The sequence below is a fragment of the Anomaloglossus baeobatrachus genome, chromosome 12 (genome assembly GCF_048569485.1).
Source record: "Anomaloglossus baeobatrachus isolate aAnoBae1 chromosome 12, aAnoBae1.hap1, whole genome shotgun sequence".
NCBI classification, from domain to species: domain Eukaryota; kingdom Metazoa; phylum Chordata; class Amphibia; order Anura; family Aromobatidae; genus Anomaloglossus; species Anomaloglossus baeobatrachus.
The window spans coordinates 68,825,332-68,844,551 of record NC_134364.1 but is presented as its reverse complement, the minus strand read 5'-3'; the positions used below and the strand labels follow the sequence as shown (position 1 = coordinate 68,844,551).

The 19,220-nt window shown below is 50.1% G+C and overlaps 1 protein-coding gene across 1 annotated transcript in view; it reads left to right on the top strand.

The window, feature by feature from the left end:
- The first annotated feature begins 3,206 nt into the window (after positions 1-3,206).
- Positions 3,207-19,220, top strand: part of HHIPL1 (HHIP like 1) — a 33,463-nt gene continuing 17,449 nt past the window's right edge. The window contains exons 1-4 of the mRNA XM_075330991.1: positions 3,207-3,530; positions 10,551-11,197; positions 12,180-12,323; positions 15,591-15,919. Coding sequence (XP_075187106.1) covers positions 3,273-3,530; positions 10,551-11,197; positions 12,180-12,323; positions 15,591-15,919 — 1,378 coding nt within the window. The 5' untranslated portion in view covers positions 3,207-3,272. The remainder of the gene's footprint in view (positions 3,531-10,550; positions 11,198-12,179; positions 12,324-15,590; positions 15,920-19,220) is intronic.

Sequence of the window (19,220 nt, the reverse complement as noted above, 5' to 3'; positions counted from 1 at the left end):
CAACTTCTGGAAAACAAGGAGGGCAACATACAAAAAAATGAACAGTACCTTACCACCAATCATACAACCCACTAACGGGCCGTCACAGAGGAGCACACCACATTGGTGGTGTAAAGGGGAATCACTAGTAGGTGCCATGCAATGGGTGGGATAATGGGTTCTCGCTTAGAGGACAATGTAGGATTGAGGTTTGGAGGTGAACATGGAGGAGATCTTCGTAAATGGTAAGATGGCTGGAGAAGGACCTGGATGTGCACAATGCAGGGTGTGCGGATTGTGGAGCTGTAGTCAGATACACAATGGATGGGGTAGAGGTACCTGATCTAGGAAGAAGGTGTACTATGAGGGTGGAGGATACTGGCAGATGAATATACAGCGGCGGATCTAGAAGACACATATGGAGGCAGTGACCATGCACAGTTGAAATGGGTGATTTAAAGCTGCTGGTAAGGGTAGGGGTACAGAGTGTAGGCATACGGGGTGCACAGTACTTGGGCTGAAGGGGGAAAGTGTTGGTTTGGAGGTGTACTGTGCAGAGGTAGAAGTCCACAGACCGCAGAGTGCATGGGCTGGAGGGTCACATGAGGATGTAAAAACACATAATGTAAAGGTGAAAGTACAAAGTGCGGCAGAGACGGTGCACAGTTTATTGGCCGGGGTACAGAGTGAGGATTTGGAATTGCATAGTGCAGTGGTAGGAGTACAGGACACGCAGAGGGGCTCCCCAGTACAAAGGCTGGGGGTGCACACTGATGACTGGGGTTACTTAGTGCAGGGGATGAGGGTGCACAGTGAATTAGAGGTGAATAAGGGGGTAAAGAGTGCAGGCAGGAGGGGGACTCAGGACATGGGCTGGTGGTCCAGGGTGATGAACAAGGAGGTACATTGTATAGAGGTAGGGTACACAGTGCAAGCAAAGGGGGTGTCCAATACTAGGGTGAGAGTGTATGGGGAGGATTTTGTGAGGGGTGCCTATAGATAGCTTGGAGGAACACAGTCCGGGGGTGGGGATATACAGTACTAGCGGGGGGTGGGAATATATAGTACTAGATGACAAAAAGATGCACAGTACAGGGAATGAGGATGCAAAGTATTATTGCTGGGGTCACACAGTGCACGATGAGGATATGAAGGTGAACATTCCTGGGGTTGCATACTAATATTGGTGGTGGGGTGCATAGTACTAGAGCTGGGGTGCATGGAGCAGGGGGAAGGGGTGCATAGTGCTGGGGGGCATTGTGCAGGGGGTGCATAGTGCTGGGGTGCACCGTGCAGAAGGTGGGGGTGCATAGCACTGGGGGCCACCGTGCAGGGGGTGGGGGTGCATAATGCTGGGGTGCACCGTGCAAGGGGTGGGGGGATGCATAGTGCTAGTACTGGGGTGCACCGTGCAGGGGGTGGGGGGATGCATAGTGCTAATAGTGCTGGGGTGCACCGTGCAGGGGGTGGGGGTGCATAGTGCTGGGGTGCACCGTGCAGGGGGTGGGGGTGCATAGTGCTGGGGTGCACCGTGCAGGGGGTGGGGGTGCATAGTGCTGGGGTGCACCGTGCAGGGAGTCGGGGGTGCATAGTGCTGGGAGGCACCGTGCAGGGGGTGGGGGTGCATAGTGCTGGGGGGCACCGTGCAGGGGGTGGGGGGTGCATAGTGCTGGGGGGCACCGTGCAGGGGGGTGGGGGGATGCATAGTGCTGGGGTGCACTGTGCAGGGGGTGGGGGTGCACTGTGCAAGGGATGGGGGTGCACTGTGCAGGGGATGGGGGTGCATAGTGCAGGGGGTGGGGGGTGCATAGTGCTGGGGGGCACCGTGCAGGGGGTGGGGGGTGCATAGTGCTGGGGGGCACCGTGCAGGGGGTGGGGGGTGCATAGTGCTGGGGGGCACCGTGTAGGGGGGTGGGGGGATGCATAGTGCTGGGGTGCACTGTGCAGGGGGTGGGGGTGCACTGTGCAGGGGGTGGGGGTGCACTGTGCAGGGGGTGGGGGTGCATAGTGCAGGGGGTGGGGGTACATAGTGCTGGGGGGCACCGTGCAGGGGGTGGGGGTGCATAGTGCTGGGGTGCACTGTGCAGGGGGGGGTGCACTGTGCAGGGGATGGGGGTGCACTGTGCAGGGGGTGGGGGTGCATAGTGCAGGGGGTGGGGGTGCATAGTGCTGGGGGGCACCGTGCAGGGGGTGGGGGGTGCATAGTGCTGGGGGGCACCGTGCAGGGGGTGGGGGGTGCATAGTGCTGGGGGGCACCGTGTAGGGGGGTGGGGGGATGCATAGTGCTGGGGTGCACTGTGCAGGGGGTGGGGGTGCACTGTGCAGGGGGTGGGGGTGCACTGTGCAGGGGGTGGGGGTACATAGTGCTGGGGGGCACCGTGCAGGGGGTGGGGGTGCATAGTGCAGGGGGTGGGGGTGCATAGTGCTGGGAGGCACCGTGCAGGGGGGTGGGGGGATGCATAGTGCTGGGGTGCACTGTGCAGGGGGTGGGGGTGCATAGTGCTGGGGGGCACCGTGCAGGGGGGTGGGGGGATGCATAGTGCTGGGGTGCACTGTGCAGGGGGTGGGGGTGCATAGTGCTGGGGGGCACCGTGCAGGGGGTGGGGGGATGCATAATGCTGGGGTGCACTGTGCAGGGGGTGGGGGTGCATAGTGCAGGGGGTGGGGGTGCATAGTGCTGGGGGGCACCGTGCAGGGGGTGGGGGTACATAGTGCTGGGGGGCACCGTGCAGGGGGTGGGGGTGCATAGTGCAGGGGGTGGGGGTGCATAGTGCTGGGAGGCACCGTGCAGGGGGGTGGGGGGATGCATAGTGCTGGGGTGCACTGTGCAGGGGGTGGGGGTGCATAGTGCTGGGGGGCACCGTGCAGGGGGGTGGGGGGATGCATAGTGCTGGGGTGCACTGTGCAGGGGGTGGGGGTGCATAGTGCTGGGGGGCACCGTGCAGGGGGTGGGGGGATGCATAATGCTGGGGTGCACTGTGCAGGGGGTGGGGGTGCATAGTGCAGGGGGTGGGGGTGCATAGTGCTGGGGGGCACCGTGCAGGGGGTGGGGGTGCATAGTGCTGGGGGGCACCGTGCAGGGGGGTGGGGGGATGCATAGTGCTGGGGTGCACTGTGCAGGGGGTGGGGGTGCATAGTGCTGGGGGGCACCGTGCAGGGGGTGGGGGTGCAGGCTCTGCTCAGCCCAGGGGCAGGTCTTATTGCATAACAGGCACAATGTGCAGCTGCCGCAGATCGCTGGGGAGGGACGAGCTGAATGAGCCGGATCGAGCCTCAGTGTTGGGGCTGTCAGGATGGGGCTGGCACGGGCCGCTTGGCTGCTGCTCCCGGCTCTGCTGCACGGGGCCCTTTCTCACCCGCAATGTCTGGACTTCAAGCCTCCGTTCCGGCCGCCGCAGGCTCTCACCTTCTGTGTGCAGTACCGGGACTTCGGCTGCTGCGACTCCTCCCGGGACAGGGAGATCATGGAGACCTTCTACCGGGTGATGGGGCACAATGATGAGGCTGGCTACGAGCTGTGCGCTGCCCATGTGCAGGACATCCTGTGCCAGGTGAGTGCCCACATCCTGGGCATAGGCTCATTCAAAAGGCAGCTGCAACCAAAACCCGCCAATGCAGAAACTGCCAGAGGTGGGAGTCACAGCGTATATATATTCCAGATGTAAGGGATGTGGGATCACATGATCTCTGCCACCTTACAGTTCACGTGATCTCTGCCAGGTGATAGAGGATATGGGGTCACATGATCTCTGCCAGGTGATAGAGGATATGGGGTCACATGATCTCTGCAAGGCGATAGAGGATATCGGTTCATGTGATCATTACTAGGTGATAGAGGATATGGGTCCATGTGATCTATGCCAGGTGATAGGGGATCATGTCATCTCTGCTTGGTGACAGGGGATCATATGATCTCTGCCATGTGATAGAGGATATGGGGTCACATGATCACTGCAAGGCGATAGAGGATATGGGTTCATGTGATCATTGCTAGGTGATATTAGGTATGGGGTCACGTGATCTGTCACTTGTTATGGAGGATATGGGATCAGGTGATCTCTGCCAACAGAGAATATATGGGGTCATGTGATATTAGGTATGGGGTCATGTGATCCCATATGATAGAGGATATGGAGTCACATGATTTCTCATAGGTGATAGAGTATATTGTGTCACGTGATCTCTGCCAGTATGAAGGGATAGGATGGGTATGATCCATTCCAGGCAATGGCACCTTCCAGTCTCAGTGAGAGAAGCCAATTCACTAAAGTATTAGAGGGTTCCTAGGTGGAAGTTGTTCAGAAAGAGAAGGATCCGACATGTTCAATTCCAACATCCCTCATCCTTTGTTCCCATGGGAAATAAGCCAATACCAGAAGGATCTGGCCATGACTTCCCTCTTCTTATGGAAAAACATGTACATGCTCGTACCATGTGAGGACATGCAAAGTCACAGCGGGATACAGCGAGTGCTGATATACAGGACTATAACCGCAGATATACGGCTGGGGCCAGGTGAACGATTACGAGTGTTATGTATTACCAGGTGACTCATGTTGCTGACATGGTTACCAAGTGAGAGATTGTCTACAATCTCAGGAGAACATCTCAGGAGATCACATTATGTTCCAGGTCTAAAGGAGAAGAAATCAACCATAAGCTACAGTTTTACAGCAACAATCTGTAAGGAAACCTGGTGGAGGCTGCTTGGAGCCCCAGCAGTAATCTGTGGGGAAACCTGGTAGAGGCTGCTTGAAGCCCCAGCAGTAATCTGTAGGGAAACCTGGTGGAGGCTGCTTGGAGCCCCAGCAGTAATCTGTGGGGAAACCTGGTAGAGGCTGCTTGAAGCCCCAGCAGTAATCTGTAGGGAAACCTGGTAGAGGCTGCTGGGAGCCCCAGCAGTAATCTGTGGGGAAACCTGGTAGAGGCTGCTTGGAGCCCCAGCAGTAATCTGTAGAGAACCCTGGTAGAGGCTGCTTGGAGCCCAACAGTAATCTGTAGGGAAACCTGGTAAAAGCTGCTTTGAGCCCCAGGAATTGTCAATAATCTATAGAGAACCCTGGTAGAGGCTACTTAGATCCCCAGCAGTAATCTGTAGAGAACCATGGTAGAGGCTGCTTGGAGCCCCAGCAGTAATCTGTAAAGAACCCTGATAGAGGCTGCTTGGAGCCCCAGCAATAATCTGTAGGGAAACCTGGTAGAGGCTGCTTGAAGCCCCAGCAGTAATCTGTAGGGAAACCTGGTAGAGGCTGCTTGGAGCCCCAGCAGTAATCTGTGGGGAAACCTGGTAGAGGCTGCTTGAAGCCCCAGCAGTAATCTGTAGGGAAACCTGGTAGAGGCTGCTGGGAGCCCCAGCAGTAATCTGTGGGGAAACCTGGTAGAGGCTGCTTGGAGCCCCAGCAGTAATCTGTAGAGAACCCTGGTAGAGGCTGCTTGGAGCCCAACAGTAATCTGTAGGGAAACCTGGTAAAAGCTGCTTTGAGCCCCAGGAATTGTCAATAATCTATAGAGAACCCTGGTAGAGGCTACTTAGATCCCCAGCAGTAATCTGTAGAGAACCATGGTAGAGGCTGCTTGGAGCCCCAGCAGTAATCTGTAAAGAACCCTGATAGAGGCTGCTTGGAGCCCCAGCAATAATCTGTAGGGAAACCTGGTAGAGGCTGCTTGGAGCCCCAGCAGTAATCTGTGGGGAAACCTGGTAGAGGCTGCTTGGGGCCCCAGCAGTAATCTGTAGAGCACCCTGGTAGAGGCTGCTTGGAGCCCCAGCAGTAATCTGTAGAGCACCCTGGTAGAGGCTGCTTGGAGCCCCATCAGTAATCTGTAGAGAACCCTGGTAGAGGCTGCTTGGAGCCCCAGCAGTAATCTGTAGAGAACCCTGGTAGAGGCTGCTTGGAGCCCCAGCAGTAATCTGTAGAGAAACCTGGTAGAGGCTGCTTGGAGCCCCAACAGTAATCTGTAGGGAAACCTGGTAAAAGCTGCTTTGAGCCCCAGGAATTGTCAATAATCTGTAGGGAAATCTGGTAGAGGCTGCTTGGAGCCCCAGCAGTAATCTGTAGAGAACCCTGGTAGAGGCTGCTTGGAGCCCCAGCAGTAATCTGTAGAGAAACCTGGTAGAGGCTGCTTGGAGCCCCAGCAGTAATCTGTGGGGAAACCTGGTAGAGGCTGTTCGCAGCCCCAGCAGTAATCTGTAGAGAACCCTGGTAGAGGCTGCTTGGAGCCCCAGCAGTAATCTGTAGAGAACCCTGGTAGAGGCTGCTTGGAGCCCCAGCAGTAATCTGTGGGGAAATCTGGTAGACGCTGCTTGGAGCCCCAGCAGTAATCTGTAGGGAAACCTGGCTAAGGCTGCTTGGAGCCCCAGCAGTAATCTGTGGGGAAACCTGGTAGAGGCTGCTTGGAGCCCCAGCAGTAATCTGTAGGGAAACCTGGTAGAAGCTGCTTGGGGCCCCAGCAGTAATCTGTAGGGAAACCTGGTAGAAGCTGCTTGGAGCCCCAGCAGTAATCTGTAGAGAAACCTGGTAGAGGCTGCTTGGAGGCCCAACAGTAATCTGTAGAGAAACCTGGTAGAGGCTGCCTGGAGCCCCAACAGTAAGCTGTAGAGAAACCTGGTAGAGGCTGCCTGGAGTCCCAACAGTAATCTGTAGGGAAACCTGGAAAAAGGCTGCTTGGAGCCCCAGGAATTGTCAATAATCTGTAGGGAAATCTGGTAGAGGCTGCTTGGAGCCCCAGCAGTAATTTGTAGAGAACCCTGGTAGAGGCTGCTTGGAGCCCCAGCAGTAATCTGTGGGGAAACCTGGTAGAGGCTGCTTGGAGCCCCAGCAGTAATCTGTGGGGAAACCTGGTAGAGGCTGCTTGGAGCCCCAGCAGTAATCTGTGGGGAAACCTGGTAGAGGCTGCTTGGGGCCCCAGCAGTAATCTGTAGGGAAACCTGGTAGAGGCTGCTTGGAGCCCCAGCAGTAATCTGTAGGGAAACCTGGTAGAGGCTGCTTGGAGCCCCAGGAATTGTCAATAATCTATAGAGAACCCTGGTAGAGGCTACTTAGATCCCCAGCAGTAATCTGTAGAGAACCATGGTAGAGGCTGCTTGGAGCCCCAGCAGTAATCTGTAAAGAACCCTGGTAGAGGCTGCTTGGAGCCCCAGCAATAATCTGTAGGGAAACCTGGTAGAGGCTGCTTGGAGCCCCAGCAGTAATCTGTGGGGAAACCTGGTAGAGGCTGTTCGCAGCCCCAGCAGTAATCTGTAGAGAACCCTGGTAGAGGCTGCTTGGAGCCCCAGCAGTAATCTGTAGAGAACCCTGGTAGAGGCTGCTTGGAGCCCCAGCAGTAATCTGTGGGGAAATCTGGTAGAGGCTGCTTGGAGCCCCAGCAGTAATCTGTAGGGAAACCTGGCTAAGGCTGCTTGGAGCCCCAGCAGTAATCTGTGGGGAAACCTGGTAGAGGCTGCTTGGAGCCCCAGCAGTAATCTGTAGGGAAACCTGGTAGAAGCTGCTTGGAGCCCCAGCAGTAATCTGTAGGGAAACCTGGTAGAAGCTGATTGGAGCCCCAGCAGTAATCTGTAGAGAAACCTGGTAGAGGCTGCTTGGGGGCCCAACAGTAATCTGTAGAGAAACCTGGTAGAGGCTGCCTGGAGCCCCAACAGTAAGCTGTAGAGAAACCTGGTAGAGGCTGCCTGGAGTCCCAACAGTAATCTGTAGGGAAACCTGGAAAAAGGCTGCTTGGAGCCCCAGGAATTGTCAATAATCTGTAGGGAAATCTGGTAGAGGCTGCTTGGAGCCCCAGCAGTAATTTGTAGAGAACCCTGGTAGAGGCTGCTTGGAGCCCCAGCAGTAATCTGTGGGGAAACCTGGTAGAGGCTGCTTGGAGCCCCAGCAGTAATCTGTGGGGAAACCTGGTAGAGGCTGCTTGGGGCCCCAGCAGTAATCTGTAGGGAAACCTGGTAGAGGCTGCTTGGAGCCCCAGCAGTAATCTGTGGGGAAACCTGGTAGAGGCTGCTTGGAGCCCCAGCAGTAATCTGTGGGGAAACCTGGTAGAGGCTGCTTGGGGCCCCAGCAGTAATCTGTAGGGAAACCTGGTAGAGGCTGCTTGGGGCCCCAGCAGTAATCTGTAGAGAAACCTGGTAGAGGCTACTTGGAGCCCCAGCAGTAATCTGTGGGGAAACCTGGTAGAGGCTGCTTGGAGCCCTAGCAGTAATCTGTGGGGAAACCTGGTAGAGGCTGCTTTGAGCCCCAGCAGTAATCTGTAGGGAAACCTGGTAGAGGCTGCTTGGAGCCCCAGCAGTAATCTGTGGAGAAACCTGGTAGAGGCTGCTTGGAGCCCCAGCAGTAATCTGTGGGGAAACCTGGTAGAGGCTGCTTGGAGCCCTAGCAGTAATCTGTGGGGAAACCTGGTAGAGGCTGCTTGGAGCCCCAGCAGTAATCTGTGGGAAACCTGGTAGAAGCTGCTTGGAGCCCCAGCAGTAATCTGTAGAGAAACCTGGTAGAGGCTGCTTAGAGCCCCAGCAGTAATCTGTAGAGAAACCTGGTAGAGGCTGCTTGGAGCCCCAGCAGTAATCTGTGGGGAAACCTGGTAGAGGCTGCTTGGGGCCCCAGCAGTAATCTGTAGGGAAACCTGGTAGAGGCTGCTTGGAGCCCCAGCAGTAATCTGTGGGGAAACCTGGTAGAGGCTGCTTGGAGCCCCAGCAGTAATCTGTGGGGAAACCTGGTAGAGGCTGCTTGGGGCCCCAGCAGTAATCTGTAGGGAAACCTGGTAGAGGCTGCTTGGAGCCCCAGCAGTAATCTGTAGAGAAACCTGGTAGAGGCTGCTTGGAGCCCCAGCAGTAATCTGTGGGGAAACCTGGTAGAGGCTGCTTGGAGCCCCAGCAGTAATCTGTGGGGAAACCTGGTAGAAGCTGCTTGGAGCCCCAGCAGTAATCTGTGGGGAAACCTGGTAGAGGCTGCTTAGAGCCCCAGCAGTAATCTGTAGAGAAACCTGGTAGAGGCTGCTTGGAGCCCCAGCAGTAATCTGTGGGGAAACCTGGTAGAGGCTGCTTGGGGCCCCAGCAGTAATCTGTAGGGAAACCTGGTAGAGGCTGCTTGGAGCCCCAGCAGTAATCTGTGGGGAAACCTGGTAGAGGCTGCTTGGAGCCCCAGCAGTAATCTGTGGGGAAACCTGGTAGAGGCTGCTTGGAGCCCCAGCAGTAATCTGTAGGGAAACCTGGTAGAGGCTGCTTGGAGCCCCAGCAGTAATCTGTAGAGAAACCTGGTAGAGGCTGCTTGGAGCCCCAGCAGTAATCTGTGGGGAAACCTGGTAGAGGCTGCTTGGAGCCCTAGCAGTAATCTGTGGGGAAACCTGGTAGAGGCTGCTTGGAGCCCCAGCAGTAATCTGTGGGGAAACCTGGTAGAAGCTGCTTGGAGCCCCAGCAGTAATCTGTAGAGAAACCTGGTAGAGGCTGCTTAGAGCCCCAGCAGTAATCTGTAGAGAAACCTGGTAGAGGCTGCTTGGAGCCCCAGCAGTAATCTGTGGGGAAACCTGGTAGAGGCTGCTTGGGGCCCCAGCAGTAATCTGTAGGGAAACCTGGTAGAGGCTGCTTGGAGCCCCAGCAGTAATCTGTGGGGAAACCTGGTAGAGGCTGCTTGGAGCCCCAGCAGTAATCTGTGGGGAAACCTGGTAGAGGCTGCTTGGGGCCCCAGCAGTAATCTGTAGGGAAACCTGGTAGAGGCTGCTTGGAGCCCCAACAGTAATCTGTAGAGAAACCTGGCAGAGGCTGCTTGGAGCCCCAGCAGTAATCTGTAGGGAAACCTTGTAGATGCTGCTTGGGGCCCCAGGAACTATCAATAATCTGTAAGGAAATCTGGCAGGAGTTTATGATATGCAACAAAATGGGGTCCTCTGAAACAAAAGGTACACTTTGTAGCCGAAATCTGTTCTTGCGAATTATTGAGGGTCATGTTGGGGGAATTACCCTTTACCCCTTGTATAGCTCAAAAACTCCCTGAAGGCTATGCTAATAAAGAGCCCATTGATACCCACCAAAATCAGGTCCTCCAGAACAAAAGACACTTCGAAGTCAACATCGCTTTATTTAATATTCGAGGGCTTTAGAGAGGGATTACCCTGTCCCTTTTTGTAACAAAAAAATGCCCTATGGAAGGTTGTACTGCTACCTGTAACTCGCACTTCTGGCCGGACCACTATGTCACCTTGATTGATAAAAATGTCGATGGGACAAGACAGAGGCTGCCAGCATCTCCAGGTAAAGAATCATTGTTGACCTCCCTGAACAGCTTCTGGTTCTGGTTACATTTTTGGCTGCAGATTATGCATTTTAGCTCATTTTGTGACTTTTTCTTCATGATTTATAAATAAGTTTAATGGATTAACTTGGACGCCCTAAATCATTGACTTAAGCCATCCACATAACTGCCCCATAAGCCATGGGTTTAGCCTGGTATGGGATTTCACCCAACTTTCAGGCTAATTTGTCGGAATAACCTTACACCACTCAAGTGGATCCATTACTTGTGTCTGTATTATGTGACTTAGTCTGTCCACAGAATGGCGCAGCTTATTTTTCCTCTTTTTTTCTGCCATCGTAGGAGTGCTCACCATATGCCGCTCACTTATTCGATGCTGAGGACCCCAGCACCCCCGTGCGCTCAGTGGCTGGCCTCTGTGAGGATTATTGCTCGGATGTCTGGAAAAAATGCAGATCGCTTTTCAGATACATGACGTCTGACAAGGAATTATTGGCCTTGGAAGGGAATATGGCCAAATTCTGCCGCCACTTGGCGCTAGATGATCCTGATTACTGTTTTCCTCGTCTGTTAGTGAACACGAAACTCAACCAGAACTTGGGCTTGGTGACGGCTGACTCAGAGGGCTGTCTGCAGCTATGCCTGGAAGAAGTGGCGAATGGTCTCCAGAATCCCGTGGCCATGGTCCATGCCAACGACGGCACGCATCGCTTCTTTGTGGCGGAGCAGGTCGGCCTAGTATGGACCTATCTCCCCGATCGCTCCAGACTGGAAAAGCCGTTTTTAAATATCTCCCAAGCCGTCCTGACCTCACCCTGGGAAGGTGACGAGCGAGGTTTTCTAGGAATTGTTTTCCATCCAAACTTCAGACATAACGGCAAAGTCTATGTTTATTACTCGGTGGAAATTGGCTTTGATGAAATCATACGAATCAGCGAGTTCAGAGTTTCCGCTCATGACATGAACATGGTCGATCACAGCTCAGAGAGGTAATTTTCCGCCAGCGTTCATCAGCCCGGTGTGCGTCTCTTTCAGTCATTAACGAGCGCTGCTCCTCTGGGCACGGCGCCATTTGTCTGAAACCTCCGCAGTATAATAAAAACATAGAATTTCAATGCCATTTTTAAGAGGTCGCCTCCCTTTACATAACTCTCATGCCAGGAATATAATGGTTATGTGATTTCGGGGTGGGGGAGCAATTGTTTTTTTAATTACGAGACTCTGTGTGTGTTCGTTTTGTGTAGAAGGGTTGAGCATATGGCCATGGTATTCCACCGCTAAGTATAGGAGCATAGGACAGTTCAAAAACAGATGTTTAGTAAAGAAAAACATATGTATCACTAAAAAAGTGGCCCGGGACCCCAAGCGGTCTTGAGAACGTGGCTCTACGAGTCCTATTTTCAATAGGGCAGAGGTCCCCATGGTTGACTTTCACTTAATTCATTGTTTATGGGACTGCCAGAAAAAGTCAAGTACAGCATTCTGAAATTTCTCCCATTTTTAAACATTGTGACTATAGGCACCTCTACCAATTTCTGGATCCAGAGAAATATTTTTAGGATCACTGGGAATATCAGCAGATGGACCGCCAGAGATCAGTAAGCTGTTCCCTATCCTGTGGGTAAGGGACAACTTTCAATTGTGGGAATACCTCTAAGAAATACCCCCTGGTTGTGTTCCGCATGGGCAGGGCTACGATAGCTATTGTAAGAGGTTTCAGACCGCGGCCGACCATGATTCTTAGACACTGTATACCCATTCTAAATCATCATGTAAGAAATGGACAATGCTGACAAGTGATTGGCTCCAATGTCATCTCATTGTCTCCTGCTTTACGCTTGGATCCACTAAGGTGTTAGAACCTGGACCTACTAGAGGATCCTCTTGCTTTCTGGTGGGCCAGTCTGAGCAACTGCTCTTAAATAATGAGAATAAACATGTGAATTACTTAGTCTTCGCTCATGTTTTTAGGATAATCTTAGAAGTGGAGGAACCGGCCTCCAATCACAATGGCGGAGAGGTGCTCTTTGGAGATGACGGATATCTCTACATATTTATTGGCGATGGAGGCATGGCTGGAGATCCGTTTGGAAAGTTTGGAAATGCACAAAACAAGTAAGAACATTCACATATATCCTGGGGGAATTTGAGTTGTGTTCTGTTTCTAATCATTTAGTAGCCATGTGTCCTCCAGATACATAATACATTCAAGAAAAACTTGGAAAGCAAGATAGCGTACCGGTATATAGCATATTCAGCTTTACCCACTACTAAACATTTTGGTTCTTTTTTTCAGTCTAAATAGACTCTTTTTCAGTTTTTGTGCCAGTATTGCCCCTTTCTTAGTTCCGCTTCACCAAAGTTTTGCTTGCATTGAGCCTTCTGGAAGACAAGAACCTATCACCATTATCAAAAGGAACCCAAACTACTTATATTATTTTGCTTAAGGCCACTTTACACGCTACGATATCGTGACCGATATCGCTAGTGTGGGTACCCGCCCCCATCGGTTATGCAACATGGGCAAATCGCTGCCCGTGGCGCACATCGCCCAGACCTGTCACACTATACTTACCTGCCCTGCGACGTCGCTGTGACCGGCGAACCGTCTTCTTTCTAAGGGGGCGGTTCGTTCAGCGTTACAGCGATGTCACAGCTGCGTCACTGAACCGCCGCCCAATAGAAGTGGAGGGGCGGAGATGAGCGGGACGAACATCCCGCCAACCTCCTTCCTTCCACATTGCGGGCGGGAGGCAGGTAAGGTGAGGTTCCTCGTTCCTGCTGTGTCACACGTACCAATGTGTGCTGTCGCAGGAACGAGGAACAACATCGTTACTGCTGCAGCAACGATATTCGAGAATGGACCCCCATGAAACCGATGAGCGATTTTGCACGTTTTTGCAACGATGCAAAATTGCTCAAAGGTGTCACACGCAACGACATCACTAAAGCGACCGGATGTGCGTGACAAATTCCGTGACCCCGACGAGATCGCTTGAGCAATGTCGCAGTGTGTGAAGCAGCCTTAAGTCCAAAGAGGTTTAGAAAAGTACAACTACTTGCCACGCTAGGTACAGTGGAGTACCAAGCGAAAGGGAAGGGAAGAGGAACCCTGCGTATAGGGAAGGGAGAGATGGTGACCCCTGACCAAACCTACCACTGGTCCCTAGTGCTGGGCCCTAAATAGGGAATGGATGGGATGAGGTCTTCATCAATCCCATTAAACACTATAGAAGGCACAAGCAGGACACACGGGAAAATAAAATAACTACTTATCCATAGATGACACCAGTAGAAGTTAATTAAAGCTTCAGTAACTATACCACAGATGAGTACAAGCCACCTGCTTGCAACCAGAGCTTGAATGAACTGAATAATATCACTAGCACTAGTCCAGGGGAGTATTTAAGCACAAAGGGAATACTGATGCTCTGCTGGGTCCTAAAGGGAAAGAGATGAAAAGCCAGCAGGAAAGGCACCCAATGGAAAGAATATCAACAGCAGGAACAATAGAAAGTCAGGGAGCGTTTTGCGCAGCCAAACGCTGTGACCTTCTACTGCCAAAAACCACATGACTGTCTGTCATCTGTGATACCACTTTTCTCTATAAAATATCTACACAATTGTTCATGCTCTCCATCTGGTATTTTATCTCAGCTTCATTGATAGCTAATTTTTGCCAATTCATTTTCTTCCTTCGCTATTTCCAAAAGCCATAGCTTGTTTATTTTTCCATTGATTGTTTGTTTTTTTTTTTGTATTTTAAAAACGGATATTTCAGCTTTTATTTTTTTCCTATTTTTTTTTTTTTATTGTGCAGTTTAAATAATTTAATATTTTGATACATCTAACTATTACTATAACAAATGATACCAAGTATAGTTTACTGATTACTTTTTTGCATTTGTTTAATTTTTTTTAAAAGGAATAAGGAGGCGATTTAAATTTCAGGGTTTTTTTTTATGTTTTACTTTATTTTTTTGATCCCCTTCTTGAGCCCATTCCATACAATTATACCCAGTTACTTAAGAGGGTGAAAAGGGGTTATACTGAAGGAGAACTGCAGTACCACGCAAAACCTGCAATTTTTGCAAAAAGACTGCCATATTTTTCTAATCCTGGACAACCCTTTAGGCCGGGTTCACACATGCGTTATTTCATGGTATGGACAGCAAAGCCCCAGACTGACCGCGACTGACTTGACCTGAACTTACAACCTCATAGACATGTATGAGGCTGTAGGCTTGGGTTGGGAGACCCATCACCAGATCAGGCATTGCAGTATATATGGGGGCCGCGTATTAAACTTGTGTGAACCCGGCCTTAAACGGAACCTGTCACCTGATTTTTACCTATTAAACTAAAAGCATCCCCTTCTGCAGCTCCTGGGCTGCATTCTATGAAGGTGCACCTTGGCCCTGACTCCCCGTCCAGACCCCAAAAATAACTTTATAAAACTTGGCCCTTAGGTATGCTAATTACATGTGTTGGCCAGATGGGTGGGCTCATTTTCTGCTCCTTTCCTTCCTCCTGCCAATGATCGCCATCCTCCTGTCTTGATTGACAGGATAACGCCCTCTGTCATCCTCCTCGTCGCATTTTCAAATCTCGCGCCTGTACAGTTATGTCGGCTCGCACAGACGCAGTTCGCTCTGCCATATCGCGGGCAGAGCAGAAAACATAGCTGCCCTCGCTCGCGCTGGTGAGCTAAATGCGCAAGCGCGAGATTATGAGCGGGTACGAGCATGGCACTCGTGAGGTCATGCACAGCGCCGACCTCACCAGCGCCATGCTCGCACCCGCCCATAATCTCGACTCTGCGCATTTAGCTCACCAGCGCGAGCGAGGGCAGCTGTGTTTTCTGCTCTGCCCGCAATATGGCAGTGCAAACTGTGCCTGCGCGAGCCGACCTAACTGCACAGGCGCGAGATATGAAAATGCGACGAGGAGGAGGACGTCATCCCGTCAATCAAGACAGGAGGACGGCGATCATCGGCAGGAGGAAGGAAAGGAGCAGAAAATGAGCCCACCCAACTGGTCAACCAAGGTAATTAGCATACCTAAGGGCCAAGTTTTATAAAGTTATTTTAGGGCCTGGAAGGGGAGTCAGGGCCAAGGTGCACCTTCATAGGATGCAGCCCAGGAGCTGCAGAAGGGGATTCTTTTAGGAAAAAATCTGGTGTCAGGTTCCCTTTAAAGAGAACATTATTCAAATACACTGGTATAAGAGAACATGGAGGTCTTCACATCTCAAAACCCAAGATAGGTAAGTAAGACAGGGGGATGATAGAGTGGGCCATCTCGGGTCCAAAACTATTTTTTTTGCCTGGATATTTCTCTTTTGTTTATTGTGTTATATCTTCTTTCTCCTCTCAATTTCAGATCAACATTATTAGGCAAAGTCCTCCGTATTGATGTGAATCATAACAACCATGGACCTCTTTACCGAATCCCACCAGACAACCCGTTTGTCAATGAGCCATTGGCCAGGCCCGAAATTTATGCTTATGGGGTGAGGAACATGTGGCGCTGCTCATTTGATAGGGGAGACCCCCATACAAAGGAAGGGAAAGGACGCCTGTTCTGTGGAGATGTAGGACAGAATAAATTCGAAGAAGTCGACATTGTAGAGAAAGGAAAAAATTATGGCTGGAGAGCCAGGGAAGGCTTCAGCTGCTATGATAAAAAGCTGTGCGCCAATTCTTCTCTAGGTAATGACTGCCGATTGTGTGGCCACACGTCTGCGAATCATGAGTATATGACCATTCTATAGAGGGGAAATCCAATATAACGGTCACAAAAGGTTTTATTTTGATAATTTAGAAGTAAAAAGGAGTTTCCTAGGAATTGTGTAATGCTTAATTTATCCTGTGGGGGGTGCTGCAGGGGAATTGAACACTTTCTGCCTGGTTTCCACACCGATTTCTACTACGTCAAACTGCACCCTAAGGCCATTTTGTTATTGAGGCCTACTCCATAGCAACCAGTCAGACTGTGCCCTTCATGTTTTATAGACACTGAAACTTGAATGGTTGCTATGGATAACTACACTCTGTCTACACAATGTCCATAGCAACCAATCAGAGCTCAGCTTTCATTTTTTAAATTGCCCTTGTAGAATTAAAGCCGCACTATAATTGGTTGCTATGTGTAACTGCTTTACTCTGTGTGTACATATGAGGCCCAGTCGGTTTAATGGGAAAACCTGTCCCTGTTGCCTATGGCAACCAATAAGAGCGAAGTTAAATTGATTTAGTAAAATGAAAGCTGCATTCTCATTGGTTACTATGGGCACAAAATTTGCAACAACCCTCTTTCCCGGTTTAAAAATAATAATAATAATAATAATAATTAATTAATAAAAATATGAAAGTAATAACAGAAATAATACCATTTATCAAAATGTAAAAATGACTTAAAGGGGTATTCCCATCTCCAAGATCCTATCCCAATATGTAGTAAGTATAATAATACTAGCAAATCCCTACATTTAGAAGTGTAGTATAATTCTCCTCATTCACTATGTCTCTTACCTCATGTGCAGGATATTGTAGGACCTTAGGTATCCATGGTTACGTCTACTCATCTAAGCTGCAATGCCCTGAGGTAAGAGACATGGCTTTATCAGAACTATACTACATTTCTTACTGGAGATATTTGCTAATATTATTAGCTTATGTGCAGAACATTGCAGGACCTTAGGTATCCATGGATACGACCACAAGCAACTAACTTTGATGCATGGTTGTAACCATTGGATACCTAAGGTCCTGCTATGCCCTGAACATGAGGTAAGTGACATAGCTAATCAGGAGAACTATACTATATTTCTAATTGGAGTAATTTGCTAATAATAATATTATTATTCTTATTATTATTATTACACCCACTAAATATTAGGATACGATCTTAGAGTTGGGAATACCCCTCTAACTGTAGGCTAAGTGGCATAAAGAAAAAATTATCGAAATGACAGAATTCTTGGTTTTGTTTTACTGCACATACACTTAAAAATGTCCTAAAAGTGATTAAAAATGAATATTTTTGCTATGCAAAAAAAAACAACAACTCATATATATTTCTATTAGCGCTAGGATAAAAAAAAATACGGATTTCAGAAAATAATGATAAACTACGTTTTGGGATTTTGTTGCACCACTGGAAAAAAAAACTATACAAAGAAAAAATACTTGGTGCCACCACCATGGTACTGACATGAAGAACATGTCCGCAGAATGGGTGCCATGGCGGAATTACATATTTATTTTTTTATTTTTTTTTGGGGGGGGGTTGTTGTCACCACTTTACTGCACTTGGTCTATTTGATAAAAGATTTTTTTTCAGGTTTTCAACGCACTATTTCAGAGATTGAATAGCGTCATTCAGAAGTACAATTTGTTAAAAATGTCAACAGAACACTTAAAAAAAAAAGTTATGGTTTTTGGAAGAAAGGAGGAAGAGAAAAAACAAAAATGTATAAAATGTAATATTGCCAGGTCGCGAATGGGTTAAAGAGCTGCGGTACATGCTACTGTTCAATGAGAAGCTGTGATATATGAGGCTGTGTACAGTGGTATAAATCACCCAGAGGTTGCATTGCAGAAACAGAGTAGATCGCAGAGTACACGACGGGGTGGAAAGTTTACCAGGAGCCTCAGATTCACATTGTGGAATGTTTTATTCATGTCAGGCCGTGACGGATTCTCTTTAAGAAATCTGCAGATTCCAGGTTCTGTGTCTTGTACGCTCCTTAGCAACTCCCACCATTTCTGTAAGACTGAGGTCACATCTTGGAGTATGCATGCAAAGTGCAGCAGTTTACTGCCAGATTCTCGGCATGGCTCTCCAGTGCACTACGGGTCTGCAGAGCCCAAATGGCCAAAATCTTACCCTTTTTGGAATCTGGTTGCAGACTGGACTTATAATGTTCCTTTTTATTTTTTGACTTAAAGAGGACTTATCACTTGCCATAAATACATAGTTTATTAAAAGGAATCTGTCAGCAGGTTTTTGCCACCTAATCTGAGAGCAGCGTAACATAGGGGCAGAGATTCTAATTCCAGTGTTGTCACTTGCTGAGCTGCTTAGTGTAGTTTTGATAAAATCGCTGTTTAATCAGCAATAGATTATCATTACAGGACTAGTTGGCGTGCTGCAGGTAGTCCAGTATATTCTTGTGCTCTGTATAACTGCTAGATCTGCAGCAGAGAAAACATTGATCTTATCAAAATAAGATTAACCAGCTCAGTAAGTGACACATTGCTGGAATCAGGTTCTCTGTCTCTACATTATGCAGATCTCAGATGGGGGAGCAAAAACCTGGTGACAGATTCCCTTTAACTGGTGTAAATGTCACTGTTCTCCTAAATCTGATGTTGTTTTTCTTTGGTTACCGCACCCCTTTGTTCCTAACATATGGCGTCTTCATCCAATTTTATCCAAGGGAGTGTGGTCTTTGTGGAAATTTTTCAAAATCACACCCAGTTGCCTAACAACACTAGATTGATAGTAAAGGGTGCTTTACCCGCTGCGACATCGCTACCAATATATTGTCGAGGTCACGCCGTTAGTGACACACATCCGGCGCCGGTAGCGACATCGCAGCGTGTGACACCAACGATCAACGATCGAAAAAGGGTGATCGTTGACACGTCGCTCCTTTCCTTAATATCGTTGCTGCAGGAACGACGAACATCTCCTTACCTGCGTCCACCGGCAATGAGGAAGGAAGGAGGTGGGTGGGATGTTACATCCCGCTCATCTCCGCTCCTCCGCTTCTATTGGACGGCCGCTTAGTGGCGCCGCAGTGACGTCGCTATGACGCCCAACGCACCTCCCTCTTGAGGGAGGGATTGTTCGGTGGTCACAGCGACGCCGCTGACAAGGTATGTGCGTGTGACACTGCCGTAGCGATAATGTTCACTACGGCAGCGAGCACCAAATGTCGCACGAACGACGGGGGCGGGTGCTATCGCACACGACATCGCTAGCAATCGCTAGCGATGTCGCAGC